At 33.8% G+C, this 20189-nt stretch overlaps 1 protein-coding gene across 2 annotated transcripts in view; it reads left to right on the top strand.

Moving 5' to 3' along the window:
* The window catches only part of STXBP5L (syntaxin binding protein 5L), a 354645-nt gene extending 335942 nt beyond the window's left edge, over positions 1 to 18703 (top strand). For both annotated transcript variants that reach the window (XM_063092515.1, XM_063092508.1), the window contains 5 exons: positions 5416 to 5776; positions 10632 to 10797; positions 14047 to 14158; positions 15837 to 16057; positions 16662 to 18703. In XM_063092515.1, coding sequence (XP_062948585.1) covers positions 5416 to 5776; positions 10632 to 10797; positions 14047 to 14158; positions 15837 to 16057; positions 16662 to 16703 — 902 coding nt within the window. In that variant the 3' untranslated portion in view covers positions 16704 to 18703. The remainder of the gene's footprint in view (positions 1 to 5415; positions 5777 to 10631; positions 10798 to 14046; positions 14159 to 15836; positions 16058 to 16661) is intronic.
* Positions 18704 to 20189: the final 1486 nt, after the last annotated feature.

The raw sequence follows: 20189 nt of genomic DNA, 5'->3' as shown, positions 1-20189 counted from the left end.
ACTTATTTGCCAACATTCAATTCCTTTAAAGTCCAGCTCTCTGACAAAAAACTAGTACATTAATTTATGCCAATGTAATAATGGGTTAATGTGCTATCTCACAGAAATAATATGAAACTAGGTAACAGGCTTTGTCTGAAGATCATTTAATTGAGATGAGAAGGGTATAATTTTTAATCTTAAGTCTAAACCTTGATGAAAAACTTTATTATATTATAGTATTACTTAGTTAGCACCTTTTAATGTAAGATGAGTATATCTCAAACATATTTATGAAATTTATGCATTGTATCTCTTACAAACTTCAATAAAAACTAATACAATAAGAAAATAGTTCAATCAAACATAATGACTATATTTGAATAGACAAAAATAATCATGGCCTAATACAGACTAATCAACATATATACTCCCCATCTGTAGGTTTCAACACATAGCAGCACTGATATTTACAATTGTTATTACTAGTCATATTGTGTTTATTTGTAGAAACTATATTTTCCCCAAAGTAAAAATAATTTCACTTGAAACTATTGGGTATGAAGTATGGAATCTGTCTAAGCCCTTAATAACCAGGCTAACATATATAGGAAGCTATTAAGATTTTAAGGTATTTTTAATTCACTGAAGAAAAATAAAGTTCTCTCCAGGTACTACCAAAAATAAATGAAATTTTACTTATCCTTTTGTCATGTGTTATTGACATAAATTCAGACTTTTGCCAGAATAGGATCCCTTCTTTTTGTGGGGGTTGGGGGGGTTGGCAGCTGGCCAGTATGGGGATCTGAACCCTTGACCTTGATGTTATAACACTATGCTCTAACCAACTGAGCTAACCAGCCACCCACCACCTCATATGGACAGATGAAAAATTGTATTATCATTCTCTGTGAAAATACAATGAACTAAATATATAGTTCTTTTCTTAATATAGTAGGAATAGTAGGTAATCTTGTAAATGTATGACTGACAAACATTGAAAGACTATCAAATATACACATCCTTACTTGGGAGTATAGTCTTGAGGTATTGGCAGTTTCACATCTCTTTTTTTTCCAGAGTAAGCCAAACCCAAAACAAAACAAAACCTTTCTATCACACAGGAAAAGCCTGAAATGAAACAAGTAATCTTAGAAATATAAATTAAAAATGAAAATTTCTTTTCAAACAAGTAAAAAGTTAGAGATTATGACTTTTAATTAAGGCTGAATTTCCAAAATCATAGTCTTATAGATGGGTATGATACATACCTTAAGTTTTTTCTGCTGAACTTTTAGCCATTCAGAAAATATCCTTGTATTTTCTCCATAAATAGGATCAGATAAAATCAAAAGAGAAAAACAGTATTAGAATTATTTACTTTGCATTTCAATCTTATTTCTTGGGAGGCCATAAGGTGTAGTTTTAAAAACAAAAATAAAAAATACATAAGTATTAGATTACAGCTCTGCCAATTTTTGCTTTGGTGACTTGAGACAGTTACTTGAGTTCTGTGAACATCAGCATCATGAAAAATGCAAGACAGTTTCCCCCAAGTGGTTGTTGGGAGGATTGCATGAGATAATTTATGTAAAGCACTGAGCACATAAAGCATGCTCAATAAGTGTTAATTCCACTTCTCTTTCTCTCTTTTTTAAAAATTTTATTGTGATGAGAACATTTAACATGAGATCTATCATCTTAACAGACTTTTGAGTGTGCAATACAGTGTTGTTATTTATTTTTAGGTGCAATGTTGTACAGCAGACCTATAAAACTTATTCATCTTTCATAGTTGAAATTTTATACTAATTAACAACTTCCCATCTTCCACTCCTGCTAGCTACTGCAACCACCATTTTATTATTTGTTTCTGAGTCCCACTATTTTAAATGTCTTATATAAGTAGAATCATGCAGCATTTGTCCTTCTGTGACTGGCTTTTTTCACTAAACATATCCTCAGGGTTCATCCATGTTGTTGCATATTGCAGGATTTTCTTCTTTTTTAAGACTGAAAAATATTCCATTATATGTATATACATTTTTTAACCCATTCATCTATTGACAGACATTAGGTTGTTTCCACATCTTTGCTGTTATGAAGTGTTACATTAAACATAGGAGTATATATCTCTTCAAGATCCTGATCTTGGGATACATATCCAGAAGTGAAATTGCTGGATGATATGGTAGCTCTATTTTAATTTTATGAGGAACATCCGTACTGTTTTCCATAGCAGTTGCATCATTTTGCATTCTCACCAACAGTGTACAAGTTTTCCAGTTTCTTCACATCCCACCAACACTTCTTGTCTTTTTTTTTTTTTCATAATATCTATCCTAACAGCTGTGAGGTGATATCTCACTGTGGTTTTGATTTGTATTTCCCTGATGATTAGTGATGTTCAGCATCTTTGCATATACCTGTTGGCCATTTGTATATCTTCTTTGGAGAAATGTCTATTCAAGTCTTTAGCTCATTTTTGAACAAAACTAAACACTTAGGACCAAAAACAGAAATAGTTTTGGGAACCTTAATACCCCACTTTCAGCAAAGGAGATCATCCAGACAGAAAATTAATTAGAAAACATCAGAATTAATCTCTGCTATAGGCTGACTTGACCTGAGACATTGATATCACTTCTATTCTCAAAATCTTCCCATCTTATACCAAGTAAAAATTTAAGTCTTTACTGTGTACTGTTAAGAACCTACATGATCTGGCTCCACTTGATCTCTCTGATATCATCTCCTATGAGTCTTCCCTTTGCTGTTCTAAAGAGACAAGATCTGAAATTTTACTCTACTTGCAAGTTAATAAAGTTGTCAGTTTCACGAATGCTGGTAGAAGACATAAGACTCCTGGATCAGAGATGAAGGATAATTCATTACTCACAGCAATCACAGTATATCAATATTTTGTGCTGATTTCCCGAGCCCTAATTGCCACAGGATGATGCAAAGAAGCCATCCCTTCTGTATTAGTGTGCTTGGGCTGCCATAGTAAAATACCACAGAATGGGTGGCTTAAACAATAGAAATACATTTTCTCAAAGTTCTGGAAACTGAAAAGGTGCCAGCAAGGTTGGTATCTGGTGGGGTTTTCCCCTTGGGTTGCAAATGGTTGCCTTCTCACTATGTGCTTACATGGCCTTTCTTCTGTGTTCACATGAGGAGAGAGAGGGAACTCCCATGTCTCTTCTTATAAGGACACTAATCCTATCTAATCAGAGCCCCACACTTATGACTTCATTTAACCTTAATTCCTTAGAGGCTCCATATCCAAATGTATCCACACTGGAAGTTAGGGCTTCAACATATGAATTTCAGAGGGGATACAAACTTTCAGTCCATAATACCAACTGCTCTATTTAAAATTTAACAACCTTTTCTCAAGAGTTCCTATCCCCTTGTCTGCTTTAATTTTTTCCTTAGTACTTATTATCTAAAATCCCAAGTGTTTACTTATTTATCATATATAGTCTGTCTCTATCGTAGGAAGTAAAATCCTGTGAAAGCAGGGACTTTTGTTTGTTTTATTCATTGCTATGTTCCCTGTGCCGAAAACAGGATGTAGAATACATAGTAAGTCCTCAATAACTGTTTGTTGATTGAATGACTAAAGATTGTAGTGGGGAAGGCTGATTATTGGAAAGCTGGAGAAAAGTACACTCCTAGCAGGTGCGACCTTCTTTAAGAGGAAAGTTCTAATTAATCATGTGATGAATTATTTACTGTCGACTGAATGGCTAAGATCCTATTATAGAAGCCCCTAAATTTAAGCTTACTTTGTTATAACGTATATTCTGAGATAGTAGTGGCTTGTAATTTGGATTTACTTGAGATTTTTGTTTTTGCTGGGTACTTTTTTTTTTTCAATTATGGAAGATTAAAGGCATAGTCATAAAGATCAATAAAATATTCTTGGGAAAATTTAACCCTGTATTAACCTAATGAACAGAATATAACCAAAGCATTTTTGACTACAAATTAGGAAACAGAGCAGCTGTTTTGATAAGGTTGGCTTATTGAGAAACTGTCACTGTGATGTTGATAGCTTGTAAGCATCAGATATAAGTAAAATGGCTTCAAATTTGGATTTCATGTCCTTTTAACATACTTTAGGCCATCTCTAAATTGAGGATGCAAAGATATTTATACTTAGAAAAGTCTTTCCATGACAGTTATTTATGAAAATGTGATTTTACAGAATAGCAAGACCAATCTTAGACAAATTCTAATCGAATCGTTCTTCATAGCTTTTGGCATTTGTTTTTCTACATGGTAGACTGGGAGACCTGTTCTTTCATATATTGACCCTTAGACTGAAGCACCCAAATCTCTGTTACCCTATCCTCTTCAGTTACCCTTCTAGAATATTTACAGGTTTCTTAGTTTAAAAGAGGATTTAAAAACACAACTGAGATATTAGGTAATCTAAATATGTCATTTTGAATTTGATAGATTTTAAGTACTTTAAATTATAGGTAATGTACTTTCTAAATGGAATGTATTTTTATCTTTCACTTTCCCTTGCCAAGTCTCTGTTACATGTATATTCTTGAGGCATATCAGCCTGGGTTAACACCCTTACTCTCTCTACATGATGTCAAAGGACAAAAGAAAGAAAGAGCTAGGAAGACACTGCTTAGGGGAGAGTCTGGAAATGTCCAAAGGTCAGTATAGCCCAAGTTGCCTCCTAAGTTGTCCTCCAAGCCTTGTAAAAATCACCCATAGGTAATGATTTGGCCTGGATATTCAACCTTGAAGAATCCAGGTGAGTAAACTCCTTTTCTCTATAAAGATGCATAAGCCTGCCTAAGAGCTGAAGGTAGTTGTTTTTGTCTTTTTCATATAATTAAAATTACTAGCATGAACTCTAGGTATCGAAACTTGATGAAATTTATTCTGAGTGTTCAATTTCAGAAGAAAAAAGGCATTTTCTAGAAAATGAGCTAGACATGAAACAAAAAAAGGAAACAGATGATGTAATTATATCTTCATTTGAAGTTATTTTGATAAATGAGAATTATACTTTTTCTTAAATTTGCTTTTTAAAAAAGGATTTTTGAAGGGGACTGCATAGTATAATGAAAGAATCCTGCATTAGAAATCAGGAAATCTGGCTCAGCCACTAACTTGCTATGTGACCTGGATCCCATCATCTTTCCAAGGCTGTTTTCTCATTAATATAATGAGAAGATTTTACAGGTTGATGTCTTGGGCTCCTGTTAAACCTAATATTCTATGATTCCAAGTTATTGCAACAGATGAACTCACAAATCTACTGACTTATGCATAAATGCAATAAGTGCAATATTATGACTCTATAGATATAAATTATCATAATGTAAAATATTTGTTGCCCGTAGATGAATAACAGCTGTTTTGGAAAATATTTCACATGCCAGTGATGTGAAATTGTTTTTATAGGTACATTCCTCTCACTGAAAGGAGCTGTACTAACGTTCTCCTGTATGGACCGAACTGGCGGATTAATACAACCGCCATATGAAGTTTGGAGGGATCCAAACAACATAGATGAAAATGAAAAATATTGGAGAAGGAAACTGGTCATGAACTCCTCCTCTGCATCCCAAGAAATAGGAGATCATCAGTATACAATAATCTGCTCAGAAAAACAAGCCAAAGTCTTCTCGCTGCCTTCTCAGACTTGCCTTTATGTTCATAACATCACCGAGACATCTTTTATACTGCAAGCAGATGTGGTGGTCATGTGTAACAGTGCCTGCCTGGCATGCTTTTGTGCTAATGGGCACATCATGATAATGAGGTACTTGCCTTTATAAATTATCTGGTAATCACAACAATGTCAGCAAGGTACAATTCTGAAAAGTATATGTATAATGTGCAAGATTTTATCAAGACAAATCCTGAGATCATTGTTTCATTATGTTTGATTCATTGTATTTGAGGATATTTTATTGTTCAAAAATTTGATGAGAGTTTGGGGTTTTTGTTTTGTTTGTGTGTGTGTTTTGCTTAAAATGCTTGGCATTTTAAATGAAATACATATTTTAACTGACATGAAGGGACCTAAGGAAAGAGTGATTTTGCAGTCATTCATACATTCATTCAACAAACATTTATTGAGCATATGTTATCTCCCAAACTATGCAATGCACTGAAAATAAAAGGTGGATAAGCTACAAGGAAAAGAAGTTAACTGTTACTCTTACTATGTTTCATAGTTCACATAAGAATTTTACATTCAGAATTTCATTTGACCCTCTACCTTCTCTAGGACATAGGAAAATAAAATATCACTTGCTTCCTCCATTTTGCATATGTTAATAAATTAAAGTCAAGTAATTTGCCTGAGGTTGCAAGTCTAGGAAAAAGTGAGGCCAATACAGAACAGTATACTAAAAGACATTAGACACTTTAAAAATAAGGTATCAGTTGAATGATTTTATTCTACTATTAGTAAAATGAAATAAAATTTGAGACACATAAAAATAATTACATAATGATCACATGAATTCGGCAGTTAATAAACACATACTATGTAGAAGTCACTCTTATTTTTATTAATATCTCACCTACTTCCAAAAATCATTGATTTAAGCATTGTACTATGCCTGTGGAGGACAAATAATTAGTAAAACATTGTCCTAACATGTAAGCTTGCTATCTAATTGGGGAGATAAGACAAGTTATACAGGTCTTATAAGGTCTTTATAAGACAGGTCTTTACAGGTCTTTATAAGACAAAGATAATGTAAATTCTTACAAGAAATATGGGATTGAATTTTCTAGTCCCAAACTAAGTCTCCAGAGTTCAAAGTCATAGGATAATTAAGTATGTATTATAAAAATAGAGTTGTTAGGAGGAAAGCAACCTGGTGAGGGAGGTTGGTGCAAATTGTTGAGGACCTTGAATGTCAGGCTGAGTTTGACATTATTCAACTAATAGGAAATGGGGCTTTAAAGTGAGTAATAAACCTTCTCTAGCTATGCATTAGGAAATACCCATGGAGGGAGAGCTTGCGGTGGGCCTTTGAACTGCAGTGGTAGCTGTATAGAAGGCAAGGAGGGAACAGGTGTGAGGGATAACGGAGGGAAACTTGCTGGATGCAAAGCTGATTGGTTGTCAAAGGTAATGGAGGTTGTTAAATCTTGAGGTTAAAAGAGAATTTAAAGGTAAAAAAAAATATTTTTTGAACTTTGATAATAGTGATGCCATTAGGAGATAAGAAAGTCAGAAGGATTTGGAAAAGCTGATAATGAGAAGTTTGAGAAAGAATTGAGAATGAATATTTGAAGCCAAAGGTGCTTATAAGCCATTCCACAGAAGTTAACAAGCAATTTAAGGTCTGGGTTCTTAGAAAAATATGGGTAGAAGATCGAGCTTTGGAAGTCGTTTATGTAAACGCATTAGTAAAGCTTAGAACAGTGAATGAGATCATCAAAAAAGGTAGTATAAAAAGAAATGAGAAATAGATTAGGCTGAGGATAGAAACTTGGGGGTATCTCTACATTTATGTGGTAGTAGAAGAAAGAAGATACAGCAAAAGAGAATGAGAATCTATTAGAGAGATAGGAAAAGGACCAGGATGGTATAACTTCATGAAATAAAAAGGAAAGAAGAGTATCAAAACAAAGCAAGGTGGTCAAGAGCTAATCAAATATAGCAGAGAGGTCAAAGAATTTGGATATAAGAAAATAATGATCTTTGAGAAAGCAAATCTTAGGAGTGTGGTGGAAGCAAAAGCTAATTTTAAAGGGGGCAAGAATAGAACAGTGGTACAGATCAGGGACTGGCAAACTATAACCCACTGATCAAATCGGATTTGTATAGCCTGCAAACTAAGAATGATTTTTACATTTTTAAATAGTTGAAAAAATAAAAGAAAAGACTATTTCGTGATATGTGAAAATTATATAAAATTTACATTTCAAGATCTGTAAATAAAGTATTTTGGGAACACAGCCACATCCATTTGTTTATATATTGACTGTGGCTGCTTTTGCACTACAGGGCATAGTTTTGTAGTTGCAAGGGAAACTACGTGGCCTGTAAAGCCTAAAATATTTACTATCTGGCCCTTAACCCTTGGTATAGATTATTCTTTCCAGGAAATTTTGTGGTAAAGGAAAAGGAGAAAAACAGGAAAGTAGTTCAAGAATGAAACTCTATTTTGAGAGTGTTTTATATTTATTATCTTTTTTTAATAGGAGAGACATGAACAGATTTGTAAGCCAAGGGGAAGTAGTGAAGAAGAAAATTTAAAAAAAATAAAAACAATCATTTTATGGTCTGCTCATTCTTATATATTTCTAATTCTTCTTTATCTGGTTTTCTCTTTCTCAAACTGTTTTTAGAGATTTCCGATGAAGGTCATTCCAGGTTTTTTTTTTGAAATGATGATTGAATTCCTAGACATGTCTCAGTTTTAAAAAAAAAGTGTGTGTGTGTGTGTGTTTCATGCATACACCTTCTCCTCCCCTAAGCTAGCATTTAGTCACTCAAAATTTGTCTTACATTAAACTATTATTATGTCACAATTGGAATTTTACCATGTTTTTGCAAAATTTTAGTGTTTCTGTATTTCTCAATTGATATTATATATATCTCAAAATTAACTTCTATTTAAATGAATACGTGCTACCATCTACATTTGTGCAGAGTTTTTGAGAAATGAAAAACAAGAGAGTTTCAAAGACAAAAGCAGTCATTGATAAAAGATATCTGTCCTTTGTAAAAGCTGTTTTACATGATAATGGCTACTTTGATATTGTGTTATACTGGAAACTCTTCATGTGTTTCAGAGGATCTTCAAAAATATTTGAAAAGGAAATGATTTCCACAGGATGTTAGTAATATATAAAGTATGGCTAGGAAATAATATGTACTGTGCTGTGTGGCTTGAAGGACTACAAATTGCATGCTCCTGGCTTTGTTTATTTTCCCATGCTAAGTATATTCCCAGGATCTTTCCAGACTCTATCAGAATGGAACTGTCCTGAGCCCAATTTCCTCAAGTACTAGTTTTCTGATAGATAGCAGATAGTTAACAATTGCTTAGGTTCTAATGTCCTCAGACCTAGAAAAGCAAGTTTGAGGCTTATCTATGTATGAATTCTCAAACTGGGCTTGTAAGAGCCACTTTTAGTGAGAACCATCTTTAGTTACCTGACTCTATTTCTTTATAAGTGTCCCTGAATAGAAGAAAATTCTTTTTTTTTCCAGTTTTAAGAGCACTTGTTACCAAGCCCTTAGCAATCGACTTGCTCTTTCCCTTTTCCTGCCCAAAGTGATTACACCTTTTTTATTTTCTTTTCTTGGCTTACTTTTATTACACAACATAGACAACATAGCCCATCAGAAAAGTCAGTTGGAACCTCTTCCTCAACCCAACCCATTAATCTGACAGAATCTATCACAGATGTCTGTTCAACTGGGTTTGTTTTGGACTCATATCTTAAGGAAATTAGTTACCTGAAGTGCTATAACAGATAATTCTTTATTATCTTTTTTAGATATTAGATAATTCTTTATTCATACAGAGGCTTTGGAATCCAGTGTGTAGTTGACACACATCTCAATTTGGACTAACCACTTATCAACTGCTCAATAGCCATGTGTGGTTAGTGGCTATCTTATTGGGCAGCACAGTGCTAGAACCTCATGAAAAGCTTATTCCAGTAGCATAGATTTCAGGTCCCATTTTATATAGTAAAGTTCTAGGGCTCAAAATGTAGTTACAAACTACTTTGTTAAGAGAAATCAGTACTTCCACCCCACCCTCCACCCCCTGAAGATGCTAGTTTTATAATCTGGTATAATTTAAAATCATTGTGCACACTTAGAATCAGTAGAATAGTTTCAAACTTGAGATTTAAATACAAGGGTTTTTTTTTTCTTTTTTCCTTTTGGCATTAGAGATAAGATTAAAAAGCAGTAAGGCTGATTTTCTTCAGAGATTTGTAAAACTGGCTCTAAAAGCAATATCCAAAGAAACATTCTGATGAATATTTTAGCAAAAATATTAGTGCAACATTATGATAAGCATATAGCCATGGGCTAAGACAATTTGGATATGTAGTATTCATTTGGATGTCAAATTATGATCTATTATTTATAACTTATTCCCTTACAACCTTGGCCATGTTTATTTATTAATCATGTCTTCAGTGCATATGCCCTAAGTTATAGTTAATTTTTATTTCCTGTGTTTAGAGAGAGTAAAGAAACAGAGAGTAAAGCCACTCCATTCCTGGGCACAGTGAACTGGACCCACTTCTCTTCTCCGTCAGTGCACAACCTCCTCAGACTCTGGAGTTTTGCCTTAATGAGAGACAATAGACCAAGAACACAGTCAGACACTTTCTAGCTGTCATGTTTCTGACATAACCAAAAGCTTTATCATATTGTAGGAACCTGTGAAACACTGCAAAAAGCACCCCTGAGATTGCTGGCCACTACATTTAATCCTTCCAGGACATTTGCTAAACCTCTGGTGGATTAAGATAGAAGAACTAATTTTATGTGAATATTACCACTGAGGCTTCAAGAGAATAAAAAGAAACAACCATAAAATAATGAAATAAAAATTACTGTTTTTATGTAAGGATCTGCTTCTAAAACTTGAATATAAAACGTGGGTTTACTTTTTTCCATTCAGCCTACCTAGTCTTCGCCCAATGTTGGATGTTAATTATTTGCCACTGACAGACATGAGGATAGCACGGACATTTTGTTTTACCAATGAAGGACAGGCATTATACCTTGTCTCTCCTACTGAAATTCAGCGATTAACATACAGCCAAGAAATGTGTGATAATCTACAGGTAGGTCAGGAGGTACATTTACGGGAAAAAATGGGACATGGTTGTTAAAAGAGAGAGAATGAGAAAGATGTCTAAAATCTAAAATATTATTGGGTCAGACTATAAATATGCCTTTCCTAGAACATATTTTGAATATATGTTCTTCACTGTGATCCTACCAGCTTCTAGTACGGTTCTAAGTATGCACCCAACTAATAAGAAAAAAAGAGGGAGGGAATGTGAGGATTATTAATAGTAAAGGTTAATCTTTTTGTTTGTTTATTTTATTGTTTGTTTTTGCCCATGGAGAATCTTCTGAAATATTATAAACCCTCCTCCCAGGGTGGGGAATATATATGTACATACAGAAATTTTGCATACAGTTCAAGGAGTTCATGGATTTTTTTGAATAAACCTTAATTTTGATTAAGGGCCACAAAATATATATATATATCATGTGGGATTGGGCATTTGTCTTTGGTCATAGCAGTAAACATAGCCCAGAAACATGATAGTTATAAAAGCCTATCTAACCTTGGGAAAGTAAGAATGATCACAAAATTTTAAGAGTCTTTTAAATTTTTTAATTTGGCTGGCTTGTTAGCTCAGTTGGTTAGAGCATAAATAATAAATTTTAACATTTAATTTAAATTTTCTAATTTTTAAATTCTAAAAGAGATTTAACTGATTCAACTCCCTCATTTTTCAAATAAGAAAATTAAAACTCATTATAATATAGAGGTTAAGAGTGTAAGCTCTGAACTATTTGAGTTGTATTTTGATTCCCCCACTTGTATGACTTTGGGCATTTTTCGTAACCCATCTGTATGTTCTACCTTGGAACATTGTTGACAGACTTAGGAATTTATATAAAGCACTGAGCACAGTGACTGGAACATAGTAAGTTTTTAAAATAAATGATAATAAGTATTATCATTATTATTGTTATTCCACAAATATTCATTGAGTTTTTAATATATGCCTGGTATTTGGCGAGGCTCTAAGAATACTATAAGAAACAAGATACAAGTTCCTGCCTATAAGTGTGGAAAGAGAGATAAACGTTAGACAACCACACACTCTGTGGAAAATGCTATGTACATGGCTGTGCCGGTGCTGGGGACACATATAAGAAGGGCAGGAGGGAGAGGGTAGTTAGAGAAGGATTGGGGCATAACTGGCCTCTAAAGGGCAAGAAGGAGGTATCCAGGTGAATGGGTGGCTGGAGATGGAACAGGTAACGATATTCTAGACAGAAGTAGTGGCATGTGAAAACTTCGGGGTTCGGGAAACTGCCAAGAAAGAGCAAAGTCAGGAAGTGAGAAGAGAAGAAGAATGGTGCTGGAGAATTAGTCAAGACTAGATCTTGGGACACCTTGTAAGCTCCTTAGGAATCCAGCATTTATCCCAAGGGCAGTAGGAAATCATGGAAAGTTTTAGCAGATTTGTTTATTAAAACAAATATTCTGGTTGCAATATGGCAGTTGGTTTTGAGGAAGCAAAACTGAAGGTAGGGAGAACAATTAGGAGGTTTTTAAAATAATTAAGTCCAAAAACAACAGTGGCTTGAAATAATTGAGCCAGAAGTGAGGATGGAGAAAAGTCAGCAGATTCAGTAGCTTTAAAACGTAATCAGTTGGATTTGATGGTTATTAGATATAGGAATGAAGTAAAGAAAGGAATTAATTATTACTGGGTTTGTGGCTTAGAGAACTAAATAGAGGTGCTGCCATTTCCAAAGAGAAGGGTTTCAGGAGGAACATTACAAGTCTGGTGAGTAGACGTGTGAGAGGAGAGTTAAAATCATATTGGAAGTTCATAGACAAACTAATACTAGGTCACAGATCTCCTGACTTTTTGTCTGAGTTCCTTCCCCTACACTGATGATTCTTAAACTTTGGTCTGCTTTAGAAAGGCCAGAAGAACAAGGTCTGCTAAAAATACAGAAGACCAGAGAACATCTATATAGATTCTGATTTAGTATATGTGGAATACAGCCTGAATATCTGCATTTCTTTTTTTTAACAATTGAATTAATTTTTTATTGTGAAATACATCAGACATACATATGAGAAAAAAATAAAATGTAATGCAACCAATGCTTACATACCCACTGCTCAGCTTAAGTAATTAAACAGTACAAATGCAGTTGAAGTCCCCCATCCACCACACCCTGATCTTATTCTCCTGCCTCCTTCCCAAGGTAATGACTATTCTGAATTTCATGGTTTTCATTCTCATGCCTTTATTTATTCTTTAACTTCATATTAATATACCCATATAATATGTAATATTGTTTTGCATGTTTTTAAACCTCACAAAATGCTATCATGCTATAAATTATCCTTCTGCAACTTACTCTATTCACTCATTAGCTGTTCTTGAGATCTGTCCATGTTGATATATGTACTTTTGGTTCATGTATTTTAACTACTGTAAAGTATTCCATGGTAGGAATATACCACAATACACATATCCATTCTTCTGTTCATGGACATTTGGTTGGGTGTTTCCAGTTTTCTGCTTTTAGAAATAAGTGTTGCTCTGAACATTCTTGTACATGTCTTCTGGTGCAATAATTTCTCTAGGGCAGTTTTTTTTCCTATTTTTAAGTATTTTTATTTTGAAATAATTTTGGACTTCCAGAAAAGTTGCCAAAATAATACAGATGAATATCTGCATTTCTAACAAAAATATTTCCTCCTTCATTCTAAGGCTCACCAAATATTGAGAACAATTGTACCTCACCAGATAGTAGCTGCCTATTTTGACTCATTTAAATTATCTTGAACCATTTCATAATTTTGTACTTGATATAAAAATAGAGGCAACCTTCTTCCACATACCACTGAGGGTTTCCTATTTCACAGGACAATCCATGCTTGGTTCACGGAAGGGAACTAGGATAGGAAAGAGAGTGTGGTAATTGAAGAAGGAACAGAAGTCTAGACTGGTAGTCATTGATCATAGGTGGAAGTTAATCCTAGGATGAACATATTAGCTTCCCATGTTTTGTATTTGAAGAGGGGAGAAGAGAAGAGGACAGAAAAAGGAAAATTTTAGGATGTCAGTTACTAGAGAAGGGAAGGAAAAGGAGATGGAGAAAGAAATGTCAGAGAAAGAACTATGAACAAAGCAAAAATCACCAAGAAAACAAATGGAAAGCAGACTGTCTTTTCATGATGTGCTCTTACATACCTCAGTGTTACCTTTTTATCTATTCATTTATTTTTAGTTGCTCTAATGCTTTTTTCTTTGAATTTGATACAGGACATGCTGGGAGATTTGTTTACTCCCATAGAGACTCCAGAAGCTCAAAATAGAGGTTTTCTCAAGGGACTATTTGGTGGAAGTGGACAAACATTTGACAGAGAAGAGCTCTGTGAGTAAACTCCTAATTATAAAAATATATCACAAAATAGAAGACCTGAGTCTTCTGAGTGTGTGTGTGTGTGTGTGTGTGTGTGTGTGTGTGTGTGTGTAACTTAATGTAATATGTGCTCTCAAATTCTAGATGAGGTTTTTTTTGCTTCTCTCTTAAAGTTTGAATGTGTTTCCTTCTGTACTATGAAAAGTATTTCTGTTTACCAAATATGAATAAAATTGGTCACTTCATATTAGGAAATTTTTTAACAAAAGTGATATGAAGAATTCATATAAATTATAAGCAAGCTATTAAATGTCTTATTTGATAGATCATATCTGTGTGGCAAGGTGAAAGTATTCAATTATTAAAGTCTGGAAAAAAAATGTTTTTAATCTGCCTGACTTTAATTATTACTGAGAAACAGACTTCCTATTCAGAATGCAAAGTTTATCAATGCTAGAGAATAAATCACTTTTTAAAATCTACTAGTGAGACTCTGATGAATAATAATTGAAAAGCAGTAGGAAAATACTAGGGAGAGAACATTAGAATATAGTTTCCATTTGGTCTTAAAGATCAAAATTTTCTTTCTCTTGAGCTCTTTATGCAAAAAGATCTAGGCGCCTTTCTGCAATGGAATATTATTTGGCCATAAAAAGGAATGGAGTACTAGTACATGCTACAACATAGATGAACCTTGAAAACATAATGCTAAGTGAAAAAAGCCAGACAAAAAAGGCCACATATTATATGATCCCATTTAGATAAAATGTCCAGAATAGACAAATCCATAGAGCCTGAAAGTAGATCAGTGGTTGTTCAGGCCTGGAGCAATGAGGGAATAGGCAATGAATACTAATGGGTATGGGGTTTCTTTCTGGAGTAATGAACATGTTTTAAAATCAGATAGTGGTGATACTTACAAAACTTGGTGAATACACTGAAAACCAGTGAATTATATACTTTAAAAGGCTAAATTTTATGGTATGTGAATTATATTTCAATAAGGCTCTAAGTTTTAAAAAATCTTAATTCTATCTCAATTTTATATCCTTGGGAATGCTCACCAAATTTCTGCCAAGATAGCTATTTTTAAATAAATAAATTTTACTTCATTGAAATTGAATGAAACTGAGCTTTAGAAGTGATTGGGAAATTTTTAGGCATTTATAAGTCACACAATTTCAACATATGTGTATTAATGCCCATCATTCATACATTCAAGAATCTCATTCTCTAGTATTTACACAGAGAAAGAGTACAAAAGAAAGAGAAAACCTGAGGCCTACAAAGGCTGATTATATCAACATGAACAGAAAAAGTTGGAAAAAGATGTGGGCAAAAATTTAAGCAAATGATCATGCCTGAGATTGGAACAGACACTAATGTTGGTTAAATTTGAGGTCACATATGTTTTGAGCATTGCGGTTCAGCCAAGAAATGTAATTATGCTATATTATATGGAACACATACACAAAAGAGGCATATAGTAACAGTATCTCTCAAAATCTTTTTCTTAGGCATTTTTCTTGGGTAAGTGCTAACATATCCAAACACATATATATGACAGGACCAAATATGTCTGTCTTTTAATGAAAATTATGACAGTACAATTTAATATAAGTACTTTGTCTTGGTGACAAACTTTGAATTACTCACAAATGTTTTAAATTGCTATGGCTTGAATTCCCAGTTGGGGAAGCTTCGGCAGGAAAAGCATCCCGAAGCCTTGCACAGCACATTCCTGGACCAGGTGGTATAGAAGGAATGAAAGGTGCTGCTGGAGGGGTGATGGGAGAGCTGACCCGTGCACGGATCGCACTTGACGAGAGAGGACAGAGGCTAGGAGAGCTGGAAGAGAAAACTGCAGGCATGATGACCAGTGCGGAAGCATTTTCCAAACATGCACATGAGGTAAACTGCCTAAAAAAGACAGGCATCTTCTTACGGCACTAACTTAAAACATTTAGGTCCTGCACGGGAAAGCATAATGAGATATGCCACATGAGTAATTCTGTGTGAGAACCAGGGTAACTTGGATCTATTATTAGCATTATTATTTCCCCAATATCTGAGAGATAAAATTTTTTTTAAAAAAATATTGTAATATATTGATACTAATATATTGATATAACCTTAGGGGATAAAGAAACTTATCCATTGGTTAGGATATATTGGGTTTGTATCATGTATCAGCTACTAAAAAGGTGTTTAGGTAGATTATGTGAGCTCCCCCAGAGAGCTGTAAGGGGCAGTAAAAGTTGAAATCCACACCCTCCGTATTGTCTGTCATTAGAAATCTTTTCCTGTCAGCTGAGTCTTTACAGCTTGATTGGTTGTTTATTTTTTTAAATCTTTCTCACATGTACTTCATTTCACAAAATAAAAGCCATACAGTTTTATTATATTTTGAGATTCAGTTAAATATGCATGATTAGTTCAATATGGGCTTAACTCGTATAGCACTTTTAAAGATTTTTTTTTCATTATCTAACAGTGACTATTTTTTTCTTTGCAGTTAATGCTGAAATACAAGGATAAGAAATGGTACCAATTCTAAACTGTTAAGGAAGCTGTGACTGCTTTGAGAAACCATTATTCAGGGAAACCAAATTTATTCCCAGCATCACTATTCAACTGCTAGAAGCCAGTTTCTTCTACAAAATGTTTCATTATAGTCCATCTGAAGTTATCATAAAGGAGACTTACCAGAGATGCTGTACAACCGAAAGGCTGGAACCCTGGTTAAAATCCCAAGATATGGCTGATTTTGCCTTTTCCCATGTGGAATGGAGCTGTCATCTTGGCATGTCATTTGCTAAGGATTTACATTTAGGAACTATGGGGAGTCCTTTTGATTTGAAAATTCCTGTACAAACAAAGGCATTAATGCACTTAATGAAAAAAAAATCTTTGCATGATAAATTAACATCTTAAGAGGAAAAGGAAAAAAAGCATGTCATGACAGAAGAAAAAAAGTTTTATGGTATTTTATTTTTATAAATTGGGCCACACCCAACAATTTAAAAAACCTGCATTAGAAGATATCAGTGTACCCAACTAAAAAAGGAAAACAAAATAGAACAAAAACCCATAGTTTTCTTCTCATCTGTAACTTTTATTATACTAGGACATTATTGAATTCTTATGGCAAGAGTCTGATTAACATTCTTCTCTCTCCATGATATTATACATCATTTACAGTTCTCAGTCATAATCAAGTATTGCCAGTATAGTAAGTTATTCCCAACACAATTATCTTCATTTCTATTTCCTTCGGAAAGGATTGCTATTTTTAGTCACACACCATGCAGGATTGGATCACCTTGAAGTACTTTTTTCAGCCTGGCTTGTACTCTGAAGGGGAGTTGACCATAGGTTTGGGGAAACTATACTACAGGAACAATGCAGTTAGCTTTGAGAACTGACTTCATAAAAAGTGATATGACATACACTCTAATTTCGGTTTCTAAAGTAATATATTTTTAAAGCTCCATTTGTATCCTTGTCTGCCAATTACACAGTATATTACTGTTCAAACCCAGTGGGGTCTACAATCCAAAGGTGCTCTTGCAGCCTGACTTTCATAGACCAAACTGGTCATTCTCTTTAGTAAGATTCAGTAAAACCTCAGTTAATGTTTTAGGAAAGAGATTCTGATTTATTACATTTCTGATTAACAAGGGCTTTCATTAGAAAATACTTTTTGGTTCAATACTTATTTCTGGAAATCTTTATAAAATGTAGTAGCATTTTTGCTATTTTGGCCTCAGCTATCATAATGGACAAAAGAAATAATACATGTTTAATGATACAAAATCAATAATTTTGTCACTAATTACATCAAGTAATATAAGCCACAGGATTATGTCAATAGATGCCATATACCTATTCCTTATTAAAAAACTCTTTTAATAATGAAATAAATAATATCCTTAACATGATAAAAGGTATCTGTCATAACTCAACAGAGAAGCACTAAAGGCAAAACAAAATAAAGACAGTTGCTATCATCATTTAACATGGTTCTGGAAGTCAGAAGTCATAGGAACATATATATGCATATTCCATGACACATACTGTAATATGTTGTTCCTTCAAAAATAATCTGTTTTAAAGTAATATGGATTTGGCTTATTGAATTTTGATTAAGCCAGATCTTACTGGATTTCCATTTGTGTTTCTTAAGAATTCACCATTGTCCTGGAGTCCATGTTATATTAATAGCTAAAATTAGTATTTTTGTTTTTTTAGGATTTTTTGTTTGAATTAGCACTTCCTTTACAATGTTCTCAGTAATTTTGAGAAGAGCAAAGATGATTGAAAGAATCAGAAAATAAATACTAGGGTAGCATTTCTCAGAATCCTTGAATTCTCCTGATTTCTTTTTTATATTTAAATAAAAATAAGATTCTCCATGAATGTCCCAGACTCCTATGAACAGCCTTAGACCTGACAGAACCTGGCTTGAAAATACAGACATGACACATAAAATTATATAGTAAAAATATTACAGAAACTTGAGACCAAGATCTGGAAAATATTGACAGCCGAATTGCAATGCACTATTTGGACCATCAGTTTCAAGGACCCAATTTCCTGATATTCTGAACAAATACTTTATCATTTTTATACATATATTTTAAAAAGCTAAAAGAACTCTGTAATATATTAATTTTCAGAATAATAAAATTCGGTCCAAAGCAGCATTAAATTCGATGAATATCTCTGAAGCTCTTAATAAGATTTGATTTAACTTGTTCTATGTCAGAGTTTTTCAACAGCAGCACTATTAGCAGAAAATTCTTTGTTGTGGACGACTGTCCTGCGTACTGTAGGATGTTAGCAACATCCCTGGCCTCTGTTCACTGGATGCCAGTAGGAATCCGTACTAATGACAATCAAAAATGTCTCCAGCCATTGCCAAAATTACTCCCAGTTGAGTGGCACTATTCTACATCATTTAAAGAGATAGAATAAGTGGAATATATAATATATGTCTTGTATAAAACTGTACATCATAAGTGCACAGTGTCTTAGCGAGATAAATTATTATAACCAAAATTACATGTTTGGTTCATATGCAATAAGATACAATTTGGCAAAAGCTTATATGAATCAGTGAAAAATAACAATCAGAGAATATTTTAAAGCACATAGAGAAAATATCAAAAAGGACATTATAGCATTTCACAAAAGTGCTTAAAACTCTCACTTCAATGAATAGATCGAGCTTATAATTAGCATATCAATTGGAAGTAAACAGGTGCTTCTGAAATGCATGAAAAGAATAGGTTCTTTGAAGTCATTTAAATGTGTCTTTCAAGATTGTTTTATAAGCCCTTTATTAATGTAAGGGTAACTGCATCCCACAAACTCCTGATTAGTGGAATTCAAATTAATGAGGTTTTACTGTATCAAAATTATTTTTATAATTCAAAGAGATAGCAATAACAAGAATATAAAGTGGATGTGATTTTTCTCTTTGAACATCTCTGTTCTGTTGCACTGACCTGAGCATACACAGACAGACAGACACACAGACACACAGACACACACCAGCGCCACCACAACCATCTTATCATCGTCAGTCTTGGAAAATTTTCACATGATCCCGGTGATCCTTTGCATCTTCTCATCTTTGCCATCTTTCCTCTGTCTTGGAACATATGAAAAACACTTCCGGTAACTTGGACAATGACAGAGAAAGTGACTCTGAGCCTTAGTTATCAAAGTTACATTATATCTGCTAAGATGGCATCAAAAGATAAGACTTTCAAACTACAGTCTCAACAAGTTGATCTTATCCCCTATGACTCCTTTAAAAAAATAAGCACTTTTTAATGTTCCGGCAGAAAAGGGGCCTGTACATTCTTATTCATCAAATAGAAGTTGGAAGTATTTGCTTCCCTGGTTCTAGTAACTTGAGCGGTAATCCCTACCATGAAATCATCCATTAATCTTGGTGTTTGACGGGAGAGGTGATTGGTTTATCATTTATTTTAACCCTCTACAAAAGCAGTACTACTAACTTTGTTTTATACGC

The sequence above is a fragment of the Cynocephalus volans genome, chromosome 1 (genome assembly GCF_027409185.1).
Source record: "Cynocephalus volans isolate mCynVol1 chromosome 1, mCynVol1.pri, whole genome shotgun sequence".
Classification (NCBI taxonomy): domain Eukaryota; kingdom Metazoa; phylum Chordata; class Mammalia; order Dermoptera; family Cynocephalidae; genus Cynocephalus; species Cynocephalus volans.
This window is presented reverse-complemented; position numbering and strand designations above follow the sequence as displayed.